Raw genomic sequence first — 16,543 nt, 5'->3', positions numbered from 1 at the left:
GTGCATTGCTGATGAATAAATATGGACTGGAGCTTTGATGGTTTTAAGTCATTCAAAAGAAGGTTTGGATACCTTTCCAAATAGAGTAGAGAATTAACAGAAGCTAAATTATTTTAAAATGAAGTTGTTAACCTTAAGGAAGTGATAGCATAACCCAACAGGAAAATGTTGAGTATAAGCAATGAAGTCATGTCAGTACATATGTGGCCACTGTTTCAGTGTTTGAATCCAGATGCTCATATCAAGAGACATGAAGGAATTCTCCCTTCCTGCCCCTGCATCAGATTGGTAAGACTGCTGGCTTTTTTCCTTTGTTCTTCTCTTGGTGCTGGACATGGTTAACTTCCTAGGATCATCTGGGATGTTTATTTAACAAATGCACTGGTTTTTCACCGTTCAAAGACATTGGCAATCTCAAACCCCATTTTTCCAAAAACACATTACAGTTGTCATCTTTTTTCGCAGGTCCCATATTTTTTCTTAGAGCTAAGAGATTTTTTTTCTTTCATGGTGTAAGAGTCACATAAATTAGATATTCTGTGAGTTTCTAAACTAAATGTTTACTACATAACTGCCTGTAATTCTAGGGCGTGGAGACCTATGGATGCTTGTGGTCCCTTCTAGTATTATATTTCCACTAAGTGCTGAATAAGTCCATTTTCTCCTTGCATGAAGTATGTATCTATTGCTACACTGTTTCTTGAAGAGGGTTCATCTTCCTTTTGTCACTTTTTTGTTCAGTATGGATGGGATGAGAGACAGGCAATGGACAGGCAATCATAGCTTCTTGTCACCATCCCTTATGCATTTTTTACTGGCCAGAACCTGCATAATCCAATAGTTCTCAAATATGACTAGACAAAAAAAATAATAAAAAAAAAATAAAAAAGGGCACCTACTTCTGAAACATATTTTCTCCACTGAGCTGTAACCTACCCCGGTAAAGGAAGGTAATATTTTGCTAGGAAAGATCTTGAGATTTTCACTCCTGGATAGAGCCAGAAATGTTTTTTTCCTTCACAGTGGATAGCTTTGCTGCATATACTTTACGACTGAACTCCATCTGATCCCTAATTAGACAGTTTTTCATGGATATCTGAAGTCTGATTTATGCTGATCCCCACCTATAGAACCCACAAAACACTAAGAGTAACACTTTTTTACCAAGTAACTAGAAGTTTAGGGCAGTGGCCAGACCGGTAGATCCTGGAACCAGCTCCTTGGCCCTAATATGCTCAGATGGAAGAGATTAACTAAACATCCAAAGAGAAAACATGTCTTAATACTTTACTGCAGGCCTGTTTATACGATTCTCCATTCCTTTTGTTGGCTCTTTTCACAGTTGTTTCTGGGTGCCTACTTCCTCCAGCTAGACAGAGAACCCATATAGTTGTCTAAATCTGTGGACTTCAAGGCAAGAATTGTCTAAAAGAAAGCAACCAAGAGCTCGGAACTTTGTCACCTCTTTTACCCTTTTTTATGAAAGCTTCCAAATCCACTGGAGGTTTTGTTCTCTCTAAGTATGAATTTAATGATATAAACCCTCTGAGTCTTTTTATAGTTGTTCAAAAGACTTCCCAGCACTAGAATACCCTTGCTTTTAACAATCTAGAATCATATGCATGAGCCTGTGCACAAATTTTTATTAAGTATTATGTGTATACATGACAGGTATAAAAATGGCACTGTTGATATTAACACTGATTACTTTTAAGGTATTTTTGTCTTCCATCACCACTCTAATCCTTAATGAAAGCGAAGATTTTTCTCTACATACATTCTGTACAAATCATGCTGGAATGATAGATCTGAAGGTTTGTGGTTTCTCTTCTGACTAAATTAAAATAACTGAAGCCCATATTTTGCAAAATTCAAAAATTATGCTTGACTACAGTAAAGCAGTTAACTTGGCTGTTTTAAATTTTCCCACTTTCATGAAAATTTCTAGAAGTTAGGTACTAGACATCAGAAGCTAGATTACAAAACATTAGCTTTCTAAATGCATAGTATTTTCCCATTAAAAATTACGCAATTTCTCACTATAAATGGTTGTGAATCTCCACTGTTCCCTTGGTAGTAAATGAGTTCATTACTAATTTATAGAGAATGGTATTCTTCTGTAAAGACAGAGGTAGACTTGTTACCTTGGGATAGCACTAGTTACCACCTTATCTCTGTGCATGATCTCTCTCCTAATAATTTGTCGTTCACTCATTTGATTTATTTAATCTTTTCACCTCTCAAACCCTGCAAATCATTTAATGCTACCTGAAATGTTTGCTAAAGTTTGTCAATTGATTTTCTTCTTTATGAGCCTCTAATTCTCCTTTCTTTTTATGGATTTTCCACTGTTCCCACCATATTTTAACGGTAATTGGACTTTTTAAAAAATATATTCTTTTTCTATTTGATAGTGTTCTTTTTCCCCCCTTGTGTCTAAAATTTAGTCTTCCTGGTAATGTTTTAGTTTAATAAAGTTTCGACTAATACAGTTATAATCACACTACTCCATAAACATATATGCTTCTAATTTGCCACACAAGCCCAATCCTAGAATTGTAAAATTCTAAGTAGCTTTTTTTCCTGTCAGTCTGCCTTCTGCAATCACATTTCCCAAACTCTTCCTAAAGGTCTCATTAACAGCTGTATTCTCTTGTCCTCACTCACATGCACAATGTATGTACTGCTTCATGGCTGCACACCAAGATGAAATCAGAGTACACACTGTCATTTCATGGATTTTTCCCTTCAAGGGTAGAAAGACAGCCATGGTATGCTTCAAAATGTCCCAACTCTAAATTATCAGAGAACTGGGACTGTAAGGTAAGCTACCATACACAATACCCTCCTTCCATCCTCTCCAGCAAAGTATCAAACAGCTTTCCTTAGTTTTTTAAGGTGTTAGAATTCTCACAAGAGAGGAAATTAAAATACAAAAACTTGAACATCTGAAATGACAAACTACCCAATGAATTCAGAAATAAAACATCTATCAGCAGTACTGTATTCAACATTTTTTCTAATTATACACATAGTTTCATGAATACTATTTATGCTATAAAGCAATGAGTACTAAAAGTGATATTATTAAATATGGGTATAAAACACAACAACTAACTACTGAAGGTTTCTCTTATGATATCGTGTCAGCTTAGTAACCTTAAATCTGAATGCCTATTTCTGTATTAATTTAAGCGTTAATATACCTTGATGCTGAATCAACTAATCTAAGCCTTTGCACCAAAAGATAAAGCCAGTTCTGTTCTTAATTTAACCAAATTCACAAGCCCAAATATGCAACAACCCCCCAACAGCACACACACATTGCTTATGTGTCATTCTCCATATTGACTTTCCCTGACTGAACATCCTGACATAATGTCCTCCAGCTTCCAATATGCACCAAAGGTTTATGCCATCATTGTTGCTGCTTCCTCGCCCTTCTCCTGTCTAACAGCTACATATTGAACTGTGTTTCCACGATGAGACAGATCTTGATAAAAATGCATTTTTAAAAAATTAGGCCAAAATAGCAAAAATACTGGAGCTATCCCACCAGTTTTCTAGCTCTAGTGTGATATAGTTAAGCTTAAAAATGAAACGACTTTAACAATAGATGTTCACTCCATCGTGTTCTGCTGATAGTTACTATTTACACTGGATTCTAACAGATGAAAGTCTCGCTCAAGTACCTTCTGGACTGAAAGTAAGAATGAGTTTAGGATCACAGTAAGAACTTTTGGGTATGACAATTTCCATTGCTTTTGGAACTCAGGAAGATTCTGCAGTAATTTGACCATGTGTGAGTTACTCTCAGGGGAAAGTACTAATGGTCAGTGACTACTGGCTGTTCCTGTAACATCAGATGGACTCTCTTAAATGACTAGAAATGCAAGAGTAGCTGCTCACCCAGCCACAGAAAGGATTTTTCACACTATTACAGCTATCAAAATGTTTATGTCTTTTTCTTTCATTCATGTTCACATTCTAAAACCTTTTGGGATCAGATACTGACTATAATGAATATGAGAGTAGTGCACCCAAGAAACAGCCATTTCATTATTTCTCTGGCCATTATAAATCCATGTTAAAAATTGTACATAACTGATGCTACCTACCCTCAGCCTGCTGTCACCTTTCCTCCTACTGCAGTCATTAAACTCCCTAGTATTCTCTATGCTGCTCACTATTCCTACTGAGGTGAATATTCACCATCTTATCGTTAATGAATCACTCCCATTCATTTATCTTTATAAGAAACCCAATTTATCTCTACTATTTAAGTTATTCACACCTTAGGGGCTCCGGTCTCCAAACAGTGGTCACAACAATATTATCTCCTCCCTCCAATATCCTGACAAGCTCTTTGGTTGTAACAGACATCCCTCACTAGTTACCTTTTATGTATTCCTTACGTTGCAATTTCCCTTTCTCTAATGGCCATGTGATTTATCAACTGTGTTACTGAGACTAAATGATCAACCTCAGATGGCAAATGGATACTAAATGTGCATGTCCACACTTGCACATGCACACAAGGCAGTTTATAATAATATTAGAATTCATACCAGGAATCCTATTTAATGAGAAATGTTCACAGACATTTGAGGTTCCAATATGGCATAATGTCATGTAATGCCTGTCTGCTTAAATGTAGCTATATTAATATAATAACAATACACCCAAGAACACTCAGACAGTATAAAAGAAAGAAAATGTGAAAGTATGCATGGGAAAAGTCCAGAGATTTCATATTTTGGGAATAATAATTACTTGCAAAGATCTAAGTGCAGAGGAGAGCTCAGAGCAAAGTGATGGAAGAATTTATATACAGTGAGCTTTAAGTCAACTTAACTCTAAATATTAGAAAGCTATTTCCTATTAGAATGTATTTTTATGAGGATTGTATGTAGCAATAGCACACAATTTTAGTCATAGATGTAGCACTATATGATTTTACATTTTATCATAATCTGCAAAACCATGTTCTCAAAGGCACCTGAATGTACCTAAAAACATCTACTACAGATCATTATTATTAGGCAAGTAAATTTTGAAGTAAGAAAATAGGGCTTAAACAGGGGTTCTTCTATAAAAAAAAAAAAATCTTCAGACTTACAAGCTATCTAATATGAGTCAATGGAATCATATGGAATTGCTTCTACCAGTTAGTGGGAGAGGCAGTCCATTAGCATTTGTCATAATTTGCAAGGAGGGAGCAATGAACAATTACAGATAGATTAACTGGAATTTATGGAAAGAAGACTAGCGTTCATAGAACTTTTTGTAATTTAGGAATGATCAAACCTGAATCAAGACAAAAATCTTGTCTCAACAGTATCCCAATAAATATGAACATGTCAAGAAAAAAGTAATGAAACTGTATCATTATGAATAATTCTACACCAGAAAAAGAGTAAGAACTTGTACCTAACAACAATATTGGTGCATACAGAGTACATTAACTGGAAATGTTTTGGCGAGAGGCACTCTCATGAGAACCATGGAACAGAAAAAAGGAAATCTTGGATTCCATACCCATTCGATACCAAAAAATTAAATTCCTTTTAAGACAGAATCATATCAAGAGTGGGGTTGCATAGGTACATACTTACATACAGTATTTATACAGCTAGAAACAGGTGGATCTACACACACAGACACACACACACAGAACTTATCAGGCAAGAATAACTGCAGTTTCTTAAAATATTGACCAATTTAATACACCTGCAATCTATGTAACATTGTGGATTCTAATTATAATCTTTGTGAGTATCCTATCGCCAAAACCCCAATCATATCAATGTTAATGCTGTCTTGTAAAAACTTCTACTCGTAGTTCTTCCATCCTTTAACATCTTTGTAACATTCCTTGGCATAACCATTAGAAAATACACCAAGTGATCTTATGTGTGAAAAATTTTTAACTTTATAAGCAAACTAGGAAAAGACAAACTTCCACTTAGATGTTTATCCCTATACCCTAGCAGGTCTATCATCTTAAAAAATATATGGATTTATTCTTCCCATAGTTAATGTATGAATTATACCCATTTACAAAGATTTGAAAGAATATTCTTCTTCATTAATAAAATCTCACATCAATCAGGAACTAATATAAAAACGGTAAATAATTAGTACATAATTTTAAAGATGTTTATTAAATACTTTAGAGGAATGTATAAGCCCAAGCTCCATCACACCATGCAATTTAATAAAGAAAAAACAAGAAAAAAGGAGTTTGATAGACTATTAAACTAGTCTTTCACTACTATTTCTCATATTTTCACAGTAAAATAGAATTAATTATCTTTTTGAGCAATGTAAAAAAACTCCTGTTGATAGTGAATAAAATACTTTGGTATTACACATTTTAAAAAAACTAATAAAGTAAAAAATAAGCTAAAATGGAATAGAATTTCCAATAAAATTTCTGTTTTACATCCTGGATCCACATATCATTATCAGTCCTTCAAGTTCATAACAAAATTAGGTGCATTATATGCATAGGTTTTGTTAGAAAGACAACGTGTAACATAAGAAACATCAATGCTGTTCAAAGTTGCTGTAATAATTATCATGCGATCACTACAATTAACTCAGTGAAGAAATGCTGAATTTCTGTAATGACAAATATCCTCAAACCCACACAATGTATATTACATCTTTTCAGTATCACTCAGAAAATAAGAACTGTAAAATAAAACAATGAAAACAAACTGTAAATTATTATTAGCTATCATTATGCAGAAAATTTGCTCAAATCCATCTCCAAAGATTTAATTTTTAAATTATAGCATTCTCCATTGTCTTATATCTCAAGTCATTATTTACACATAGCCAGAAATTATAAATGGAGCACATTTACAAAATATTACAATTTTAAACTAATCTATCAGTCACAGGTTTGAAAACTCATTCTGCAGAACTGTAACATGGCTATTTAGGATGAATAGGAATGAAAAGCCAATCTTCAAAATTATGGTAAAAAAAAAATCATTTTTTCCAGACGTGAATAACCAAATAAGCATAACTTCAAAAATGTCACCTGACACATCAAGCCAAAGTGGTGAGCGGACATATCGAGTATAATCAAATATACTGAAATTCCCCTATCTCTTTGTATAACAAACAGCAATATGCTCAAGGTTTCCATTTGGAAATTATTTTTCATGTCTGTTTAACAATATTGACAGGCCCTACTTATTAAAAAGTTAATGCTCCAGAAATATGTCAGAACTGGGTCTGTGAGAGTCACTGATCAATCTGATAAACAATTTTTTTTTCAATGCTGTCAAGAATGACAAATGTTTCAAAAGAAGACTCCATTACTTTCCCTAGCTCTCCCTTTGTGCATTCCTCGCAGGTTCCTGAGTTATTAGGAATTTTTAACTCTTATATTTTCTTTTGCCATCAGCATATTATAACACTGAAATAAAACATCTTTACATTGCACTGAGTAGATTCCCCACATAATTCGCACTTGTTCAGCTGCAACCCAGAGTTCTAAAAAAAGTGTGCTACAAAATCCTGTTTCACAACCCACCGAGGCCACCTGCCAAGACCTATCTACTCTATCTCAGAAAAAAAATCAGACCTAAGAGCTTACTATACCTTTACCTGATCAAACAATTTCATAGCAAGTAATCACACACACAAAAAAAAAAAAAACAAACCAACCAAAAAAAAACAAAAAACACAATCCTGCCAATAACTACGGTTATTCTTACGTTCTGTAGGCCTTTGTACTATTCATTATTGCTATGAAAAATGCTTTTTCTGTAGTGAAGCCTGTCAGAGAAGCTCTGGCAGGTAATGTGGAAGCCAAAAGGATTGAAATAGGATGGATAGAAAAAATCAGAAGGATTATGGAATACACAGATTTACTTGTGGTTAAAGAGTACAAACTTGATGAGGGTATACAACCTTCAGCAATAAGGTTACAAGAGTTGTGTGGAATTTATTTTCAGGCAACCTCACAAACATTACCAAACAAGACTTATCCTGAACAGGGAAGCCCTTCATTAGAGGTGTACAGTAAATAATTTTGTTATTTTGAGACATTTGTTACAAATACTCAACCTTCATGTTATTCTTTCATTGGCATTGTAAAGAGCTAAAATGGATGTACAGAGGATAGGCAGAAATACATTGAAGAACAGGGGATTTAATATTTTTTTTTAATGTATCTATTCTACAATACCTTTGGAAATTATTAACAGCTTGTATAACCTAATACCTGAAAGGAAATTTATCTGAGCCTTGCAATTCCTCTGGAGAGTTTACTTTAATGACATCTATTCTGAACCACACCGAGAAAACCAGTTAAACAGTTTTATATTGTTACTGCAAAACCAAGCCTTGAAAGAACTAGGCATCTTTATAGCTAAAGTTACTATCAAAGCTGTCATTAGAAGTAACCATCACCACACCAGACAATTATTTATATTCAGCAGAGTTTTGTACAAAAATCAAAGGAAAACGGTATAAAAAATTTTGTCATGAGACTAACAGATTGGATTTTTAATAGAAATACTTTACACATCCTACTCTTGTAGGATGATTTTAATCTAATTTTATAGCCACTAAAATCCACTTACATTACAGTCACTAACCTCTTATTCAGTATCAGAGAAGGATGTGCTCTCTGGCTGACATTATATGTCCACAAATTCTTTATGAATTCTTTTGTAACTTTTTTCAGACCCAGGAGTAAGCTCATCATGAGAAAGGCTATTTGTTGTAATGTCCCCTAGCACCAGCCATGAAAAGCACGGTGGCAATATTCCCCTAAGGTTTGCACATCAATCAGCAGGAAAGAGTTCATAAAACATTCGCATTTTTCAAAGGAATTTATGGAAATTGTCTTTTTATTCATGGAATGCTTTGTGGGCACTGAAAGTGTTTTGCTTACCATTTTTTAAACGTAGGCCGATGGAGTCATGCACATGACCTCCACTGAATTCCAAAGGCACTTCCTCCCTCACCAACTCTCTTGATACGTACTAATGGTTACACAGACAAGCAAACCACACATACACAAATTATTGCGGCTCCAGACATGAACACTCATACGTGTTTGAAATGAGAAAAGCATTATTCAGAGGGAAGGCGGCTTAACGGAGGAAAAGAAAGACTATTGCCCTTTCCTCCTCCCAGACTTAACTTTCACTTTAAATACTCAGTTTTGCAGTAGTACCCTTATTTTGGTTGAGGCCATTAGATAAATATGGTGAATACTGAGAAACAGAGTAGCATATATACAATGTAATTAATTTTTTAATGAAATGAGTTTTTATCAAGTTAATAGTTTAATATATTCAGTTATTAAAATGAAATAGTGAAGCTAAATTTACACCTCAAAGGCAAAATTACCCAAGTATTAATTCAGCTAAATTACTTATTGCTAGGTATTCATTGTGCAGTAAATTGTTTGTGGGCATGCCTGTAAATTATGCTCATCACCTACTGGCACACCTTGTACTATTCTTGATATAAGATGAGCCTTATTACTCCAGTAAATTAAATACTGAAGTTTTTTTTAAAAATATCATGTACATCCAAGATAATCTATGAGAAGTTACCTTGTATAGTGGATACATTCCATCAGTAGAGGACATACAGGGCAAATCAACTAACCAATTCAATAATGAAGATATTCACTAGCCAACAAAATTACACAAGATTCCATCAAAAACATTTCTATAACTATTACTGTCTGGATTTTCTTTGTTTTGCCCCTACCAAAACTGACAAGATTTCTTCTACTTAATCATCAATTTAGCTAAGGGACAATACAGTAAAATTTCAAAGATTCTGGATTAAAAAGGAGGAGGAATTACTGGGCTGTCAGCAACTGCCCTCAAGGGAAACACTGACAAAGACAAAATTGCAGTCTGTTTTGCTCTGCTTCACAACAGACTATCCAGAAATTACAGTAATCAGGCAGCATGGAACAAACAACAACAACAGAATTAGTATCACTTCTTTTTCCTGTTGCCCTTTGTGCTATACGCTTCTGAGTAAATAAAGCTAATTTCACATTTCTAACAAGGTTCTTGGTCACAGGCCCCTATTACAGAAGGTTTTCCCCTTTGTCCTAATAACTACAGATAATGGTGATCATGTTCTGGATTCACTGATTAAATCCTAATTTACAGACTAGGCCTTTCGGAATTAAAAGCGAGCAAATGATCTTCCCTCACTAGAAGAACAGTGCAAGACATTACATGACATCTGCTGGACAGTGGTGGAAGTGATTAATATTGTTTGCTTTGTTGAGGAGACACTTTCCAGACACTGGTAGGTTTTGTAATTGTGCCTTTTCCAACAATTCCAGCCCATCTTGCTTCAATAACTGACCTGCAACACCTTCTGGGTAAAATCCTAGCATAGAGGAAATACATTCTTCACACTAATTAATTACACACATACAAGCATGAAATAGCTGGCAGTACTACTTCTCCACCAAAAGGTCCAGAGCAAAAGGAGCACACACAATCAGACCGTCAAGCATTACTTCACAGAGGGAAAAAAAAAAAAAAAAAAAGGTGGGGGGGGTGGGGCAAAACAAACCACCACAAAAGCAAGCAGAAGAAAAAAAACACCCAAACCCCAGATTTTGGTACCCAGAGAACACTCTCAAGGTCAAAGTTCAATCAAACATAGCTCACCCTGGAATAATTACAACTGTCATAAATCCATTTAACTCAATGTTTCTGACAAAGACATACAATGCATAATTTTAATGTATCAGTTTTGAAGTTTGTTATTTCAGTGTCTTTCACTTTTATGGGCACAAAAAATACTGAGTTTGCACAAAATGGGAAAGCAGAGGAAATAGTTCCATTGTCAACTTTCAAAAACATTCAGTTCTTTCAGAGATGAAAGTACAAATGTATTATAAATGTAAATGCACGCACATCTAAAAAGCTAAGATTGTTTAAAAGAAAAATGTCAAAGCTGGTGATGCCCAAAATATATATTTCTTACTCTGTTTGGGAGGGTTAAGAATGAGTCAAAAAACTGGACTTTTTTTATGACAGACAAAGTTTACTAAATGTAAATCTTCCTGTAACAGTGAAAAATTGGAGACCAGCAGGAGTTTAAGGAAGAATTTCACATTGCCATGAATTCCCATTAACTAAAAGAAGAGTGCTCTGGTATACACATGAGGTGTCTTTATAAAATAAGGTGAAGTCACTCTCTACCAACACCTGTCATTTTGAGTAAAGCAGTAGTTGGTACTACTGGCACCAAGGCAGAGAACAAAAGATCTCATTTCACAAGTCCGCACTAGTTAACTAGTAAAATTTTTATTTTCTAGACTCTACATTCTCCCCTTTTCCCTACTCCCTCCAAAAGAAAAACTACAAATAAACAAAAAAAAACCAAAACAACAAACCAAATAAAAAAACATAACCAAAAAGATCCACCAACCTCAAAACCCTCTGTTCAAAAATATATATTTACATATGCTGACAATTTTTAGGGCGTGCTCTACTGCATTGTTTTCACAGATTGAGCCCTCCTAGCAAACAGTATACAGCCATACTATCTAGATTCTTTCTACTCTAAAAGCCGTAACAGTCACAAAGATGGCTTTTGTTGAGCAAGGACCAAGATGTTCTTGCTCAGGAACTCCTCTGTAGCTGAGAAGAAAAGCAGAAGTCATCTTTTTGCCTTAATGTACATTCTGCCTTAGCTGGCATATGACACAGGGTCCTGTACATGGATGGGGAACTACTGCTGAAATACTTGATTCACTTCCAAATTAAACATCCAGACAAGACAAATAGTAGGAGAATCGTGCAGTGATAGTAATACAAGTGTTTTAAAATAGGCAAATGTGTTTGTGTAAATACACCTATAAAATATATTTAACTAAAACAACGGAAAATAATAAGGATTATATTTAATAATAAAATGAACCTCTTGAGCAGGGATGTTCCTCCACTGAAATCTCAACTATCTCAGCACCTCCAACTCCATTTCCTCAGTGACCCACTGCTCTTTAACAACTTCTGTTTATTTCCTCTAAATTTTCTTTCCCATCAACAAACACGCACAACTTCCTCCAACATCCCTGAAACAACAGCTGGGCAAAAGACACTAACTGCTATAACTTGTTCCAAGAAATGCAAGCACTGACTGGCCAGGCCATTAGGCCATCAGAAACAGATACATAGTGAGCTCATGCTGAAATATTTCCCTTAGTAGGACAATATTTTTTGTCCTTTTTCTGTAATATTCCAATGCTTTATGAAGATTTTAAAAACTCTGGAATTCTTAAGCCCCTTCTCTGATTTAAAAAACTGAGAAATTGGCCACTGGTTTCAAACCAGTGGAGGAGGAAGTGAGGAAAGACTAGCAAATAAACACAGTGCAATTGCAGAAATGTTGTCCACTTAGGAACCAGATTATAAAACTAAGAAGTCATTTTCCATGGAACATACAGCAAAATCATATACTACCTCACAGACTTCCTCACTATATATCCATATACTATAAACTATAGTTAGATACAATTTCTCATGGATACATGAATTTTAATAGTATATCTGCAATTACAATAATATTTGCTATTGTAATATATAATTCATAGGCACTTGGATAGAAAAATAGTTGTCACATTATTGCAAATATTTACCTTGTACGTTAACTTGTTCTTGGTATAATTGGGCACCCATAAAATTTTTTGAGTGACCTTTCTCACTTGGCAATCCATCATAATATAATCCTGTGCCAGAGGTTTCTTCCCTATTCCCTTAAGGCTGAAGATGTTTTCAGTGCCGGCTGCATTGTTTCGCAGAATAAACTTTCCCTATGACAAAGAAAGAAGAAAAAAGTTTCAGACTGTAAAAGTCTCCTTTGGCTGACAAACCAACTCCTTTAGTTTATTAATCTTAAATCCAGGCAACAAAGCATGCTTACAAGAAAGCATTCCTATTGACTTTTCCATTTCATTAAACAGAGAGGAAAACTAAAGCAGTAAAAGCTTTTACTTTAAATTATTCTAAAATATGAAATTTAACAATATACAGTCTTCATATTTCTAGATTTTATGCGTCTTGGCTTCTTCCTGGAAAACAAATGTCCGAGAATATGTTCTCATGCATCTTTGTTCCTCATATAAAATACAGCTTTACTCAATCACTTCCATCTGCCCTTCAACTAAAATGTTCCTCATCATTATTTGTTGTCAAAGGATCCAGGAGTTTTGGCTTTTAATAGTTTTACAATACTGGATTCCTAAACTACATTATATCTTGTTGGTAATGTATGCAGAAGGATTACTTATGTTTCACAGAACTTTTTTTTTTTTTTTTTTGGCTATGGCAATTCAAACATTTGAATAGTGAGCTGCAGTTAAAACCTCACAGTTAGTATACAAGCAAAAATAATATACTTCTTGCTAAAGGTGTTGCAGCCTTTGCTCTGCTTTTTATTTTAGCATTCAAAATAGTTTTAGTCTGATGGAAAAAGCAGCTTCTCAGTAGTGGCTTAACTTGTAACAGAAATTATTTTATGAAACAAAGTACCCATCACAAACAAATTTGTGATGTATGCATGCAATCGGAAATACTCAATGTTACTACTTTATTACTTAGATAGTTAAATACAATTTAATATATGCATTTAAATTAATACTAACACAATGTACATTTTTATGATCAAAGTTCAAAATCTCTATGGAGTAACTGGTCGCTTCGTAAAAATGGAGGGTTTGATAGAAGAGCAAATAAAGGAAGAGATAATAAAATGTGGTGAGGAAATTTATCATGCCTAATCTGAAGATCTGCAAAATGAGTTCCTTTGGTTTTTTACTTCAGTTAGTAGGCAATCTTTCAATTTCAGACTCTCAAGAAGATACTTAACATTTGTAAATATCTAAGCACTTTCATAATTTGGACACTGATGTAATTTTTTTGACAGAAGCATGCTTTTCAAATGTTGAAACTAATTTCCCTCTTACCTTTGTTATGCACTCAGTAACAGGCTTGAACATGAGAGGATACAGAGCTGTTTCACCTAGACCTACATTTATTGTAGAAGGGCCATAAAAACCCTGTCCTTCCAAAATTGCTTCAAGTTTCCAGTCCTGGTTGGACATGTTACTCTGAAATTAAATTAAAGATGTAAATTAGATTATGCATTTAAAGCTTTTAACATGCATTTCAGCTTTTACTTGCAGTTATCATCAAATCAGAGCATAGTACTCATTTTCCCAAAGTACTAGCTCAAACTACCTTTGGGGGGAATAAAACAGTGTATTTTTAAAATTAATTAAGCCAAAAAATAAAATCTTTATTCCTGGCAACCAGAGGTACTGTTATCAATACTATCAGTAGCAATACTGTCAGCAGCAATACGCATTAAAAGAGTATGTACATGATGTAACTAACGGTCAAGATGGAATTTATAAGCATCATTATAAACATTTACTAGTATCTATGGTGCTGTTTAATGCTTGCTAAAATGCTGTCCCTTTTAATGTACCTCTTTGAAGTGCTGACGTGGTGTATTAGCATATATTGCTTCATTTGGCCACTGACTACATTACAGGTTCAGTCTTGCTTATGAATTAAGCATTCTGTCTCCAAAGGAATACTTACAGTCCTCTATGCTCAGAAACTGGTCTTTCAAGAGACTAATCTACTTTAAAGAATGCTTGTCCTAAGTAGTATGAAAGTATATTTCAGAGACGTGTTTGTCTTGCATCCAGGTGTATCACAAGACTGCTTGATTATGGTAGAAAGTGACTTATACATGCTTGGGGGCTGCATAAAAAGAGTAAAACTAAAATAATGCTATTCAGCCTCCTGCTGTTTGAAGGAACCAGATGACCAAACATCCAGTCGGCAGAAAGGTTAACATCCATTTGAAAAAGTAAGTATACTGGCATTCAAGAGCTAATACATGCCTTGTCAAAACAGAGATTGATTTAATCAATCTATGAAAACCAGAAGAAATCCTTTGACTCATAATGGTGTTCATCCATGGAAAATTGTATATAAACATCAAAGATAAACAATAGATTTGGAGGAATAGAGATAATACTTCAATCTTCATTTCCTTCTTTGAAAGTTTCTCAAGCTCAGCTATCTTAACTTCAGAAACTAAAAGCCACCACCTGTGGTCATGAGAGTTAACCCCACGGCATGGCACAAGACCTGCAGTATCCAGTGTTTGACTAACGTGTATGATTAATGCTTAATTCTTAACTAAGAGGCAAATTTCCTAGTAGTTGACCACAAATGCCTGTTTGGAACATTGAGAAGTGTATAGTGCCTCAGTTTTTCAAAATACTTCCACCACTGTGGTCTCCAATTCTGTAATAGCAACAATTACATCATCTCTGATAGAAACATGGAAAAAAATAACTGGTATCATCGTGTTAAGGATAAAAATGATAAGAAAAAAAAGGCAACAAAAGATTATTTTTATTCTCATGGGTTTTTTCTCCACAATATCAGGAACAACTTGATTTTTTGAAAAACAGCTTGACCAGTTTTAAAACTGGTCACCCTTTGCTAATCTAGTGTTTTAAAAGGTGGATAGAGGAAAAACATCACCACACTTATTCTTTGGTAAGGAAAAGTGGAAGACAGTAAATATTTGGGGGCTAAAGTTGTTTAATTCTTAATGATTTCTAGTGCCATTGGTATCAGATGTTTCCTTTGTCTGCACTAGTGATGTTTACATCAATACATAGTACTAGTATTTCTTCTTAATCTCAGACACAAAAACTTGTCAGCTGGAGAAATGTAGTTGACAGACAGGGTCACTTTGAAATTCTTCTCTAACAAATCTTTCTAATATAGTGTGAATTTCTCTAAAACCTTCTAAAGAAACATATCAAGGTCAACAACAAATGTTGGAAAATGAAAATAAAATATTTAAATTCTATTCCCTTGTACTTGTGCATTAACAGTTTTAATTACTTAATAACCTAATTCATACAGGATCTCTGCTTAATGCAGAATCTTATCCAAAGTTGGTTAAGTCAATGAGAAACACAATTAATGCAAAGGGAGTTAGAATCTTTTCACTGGAAGCTAGGTGGTTAAATCCAAGGTACATAATAAGGCTGCATGTATAGGACCTATACCTGGAGAGGCGGAAAGTGATTGATGGAACAATTACATTCATCTCATGCTTGTGAGAATCATGGAAACTTCAGATGTTCAGCCTTAATTCCCACATCAAAAACCAATCACAGATTTCAGATTCAGGTAAAAGGACATTATAATACACGCTTCTTTCTTTTTGCAATCTAGAATTCTCTAAGGAAAGATGTTTTCATTTTAAAAAAAAACTTCATATTTTTATATTTATTTGTTCATCAGTGTTTGATATTTGCAAATTTAGGGCATAACAGAGCAGAATTTGTGACTGCATGTATGCATTTCACAGAAAGAGACAGAGATATATGTTCTCACTCTCACAAACACACACGCACAGAGTATATGCTCCAGTTGCGGTATTTTTTATTTCCTTGCTAAGAAAACAAGCCGGACTTAAAAGTAAAAAAGCAAGA

General features: G+C 34.4%; 1 protein-coding gene across 1 annotated transcript in view; it reads right to left on the bottom strand.

Moving 5' to 3' along the window:
* The window catches only part of CFAP47 (cilia and flagella associated protein 47), a 374,253-nt gene that overhangs the window by 173,118 nt on the left and 184,592 nt on the right, over positions 1-16,543 (bottom strand). Inside the window, exons 47-48 of the mRNA XM_080377676.1 lie at positions 13,979-14,122; positions 12,653-12,826 (exon numbers count right to left, since the gene is read on the bottom strand). Coding sequence (XP_080233802.1) covers positions 12,653-12,826; positions 13,979-14,122 — 318 coding nt within the window. The remainder of the gene's footprint in view (positions 1-12,652; positions 12,827-13,978; positions 14,123-16,543) is intronic.

This window comes from Falco punctatus (genome assembly GCF_963210335.1).
Source record: "Falco punctatus genome assembly, chromosome: 2".
Classification (NCBI taxonomy): domain Eukaryota; kingdom Metazoa; phylum Chordata; class Aves; order Falconiformes; family Falconidae; genus Falco; species Falco punctatus.
The sequence above is the reverse complement of the archived record's forward strand: the minus strand, read 5'-3'. Positions and strand labels throughout refer to the sequence as shown.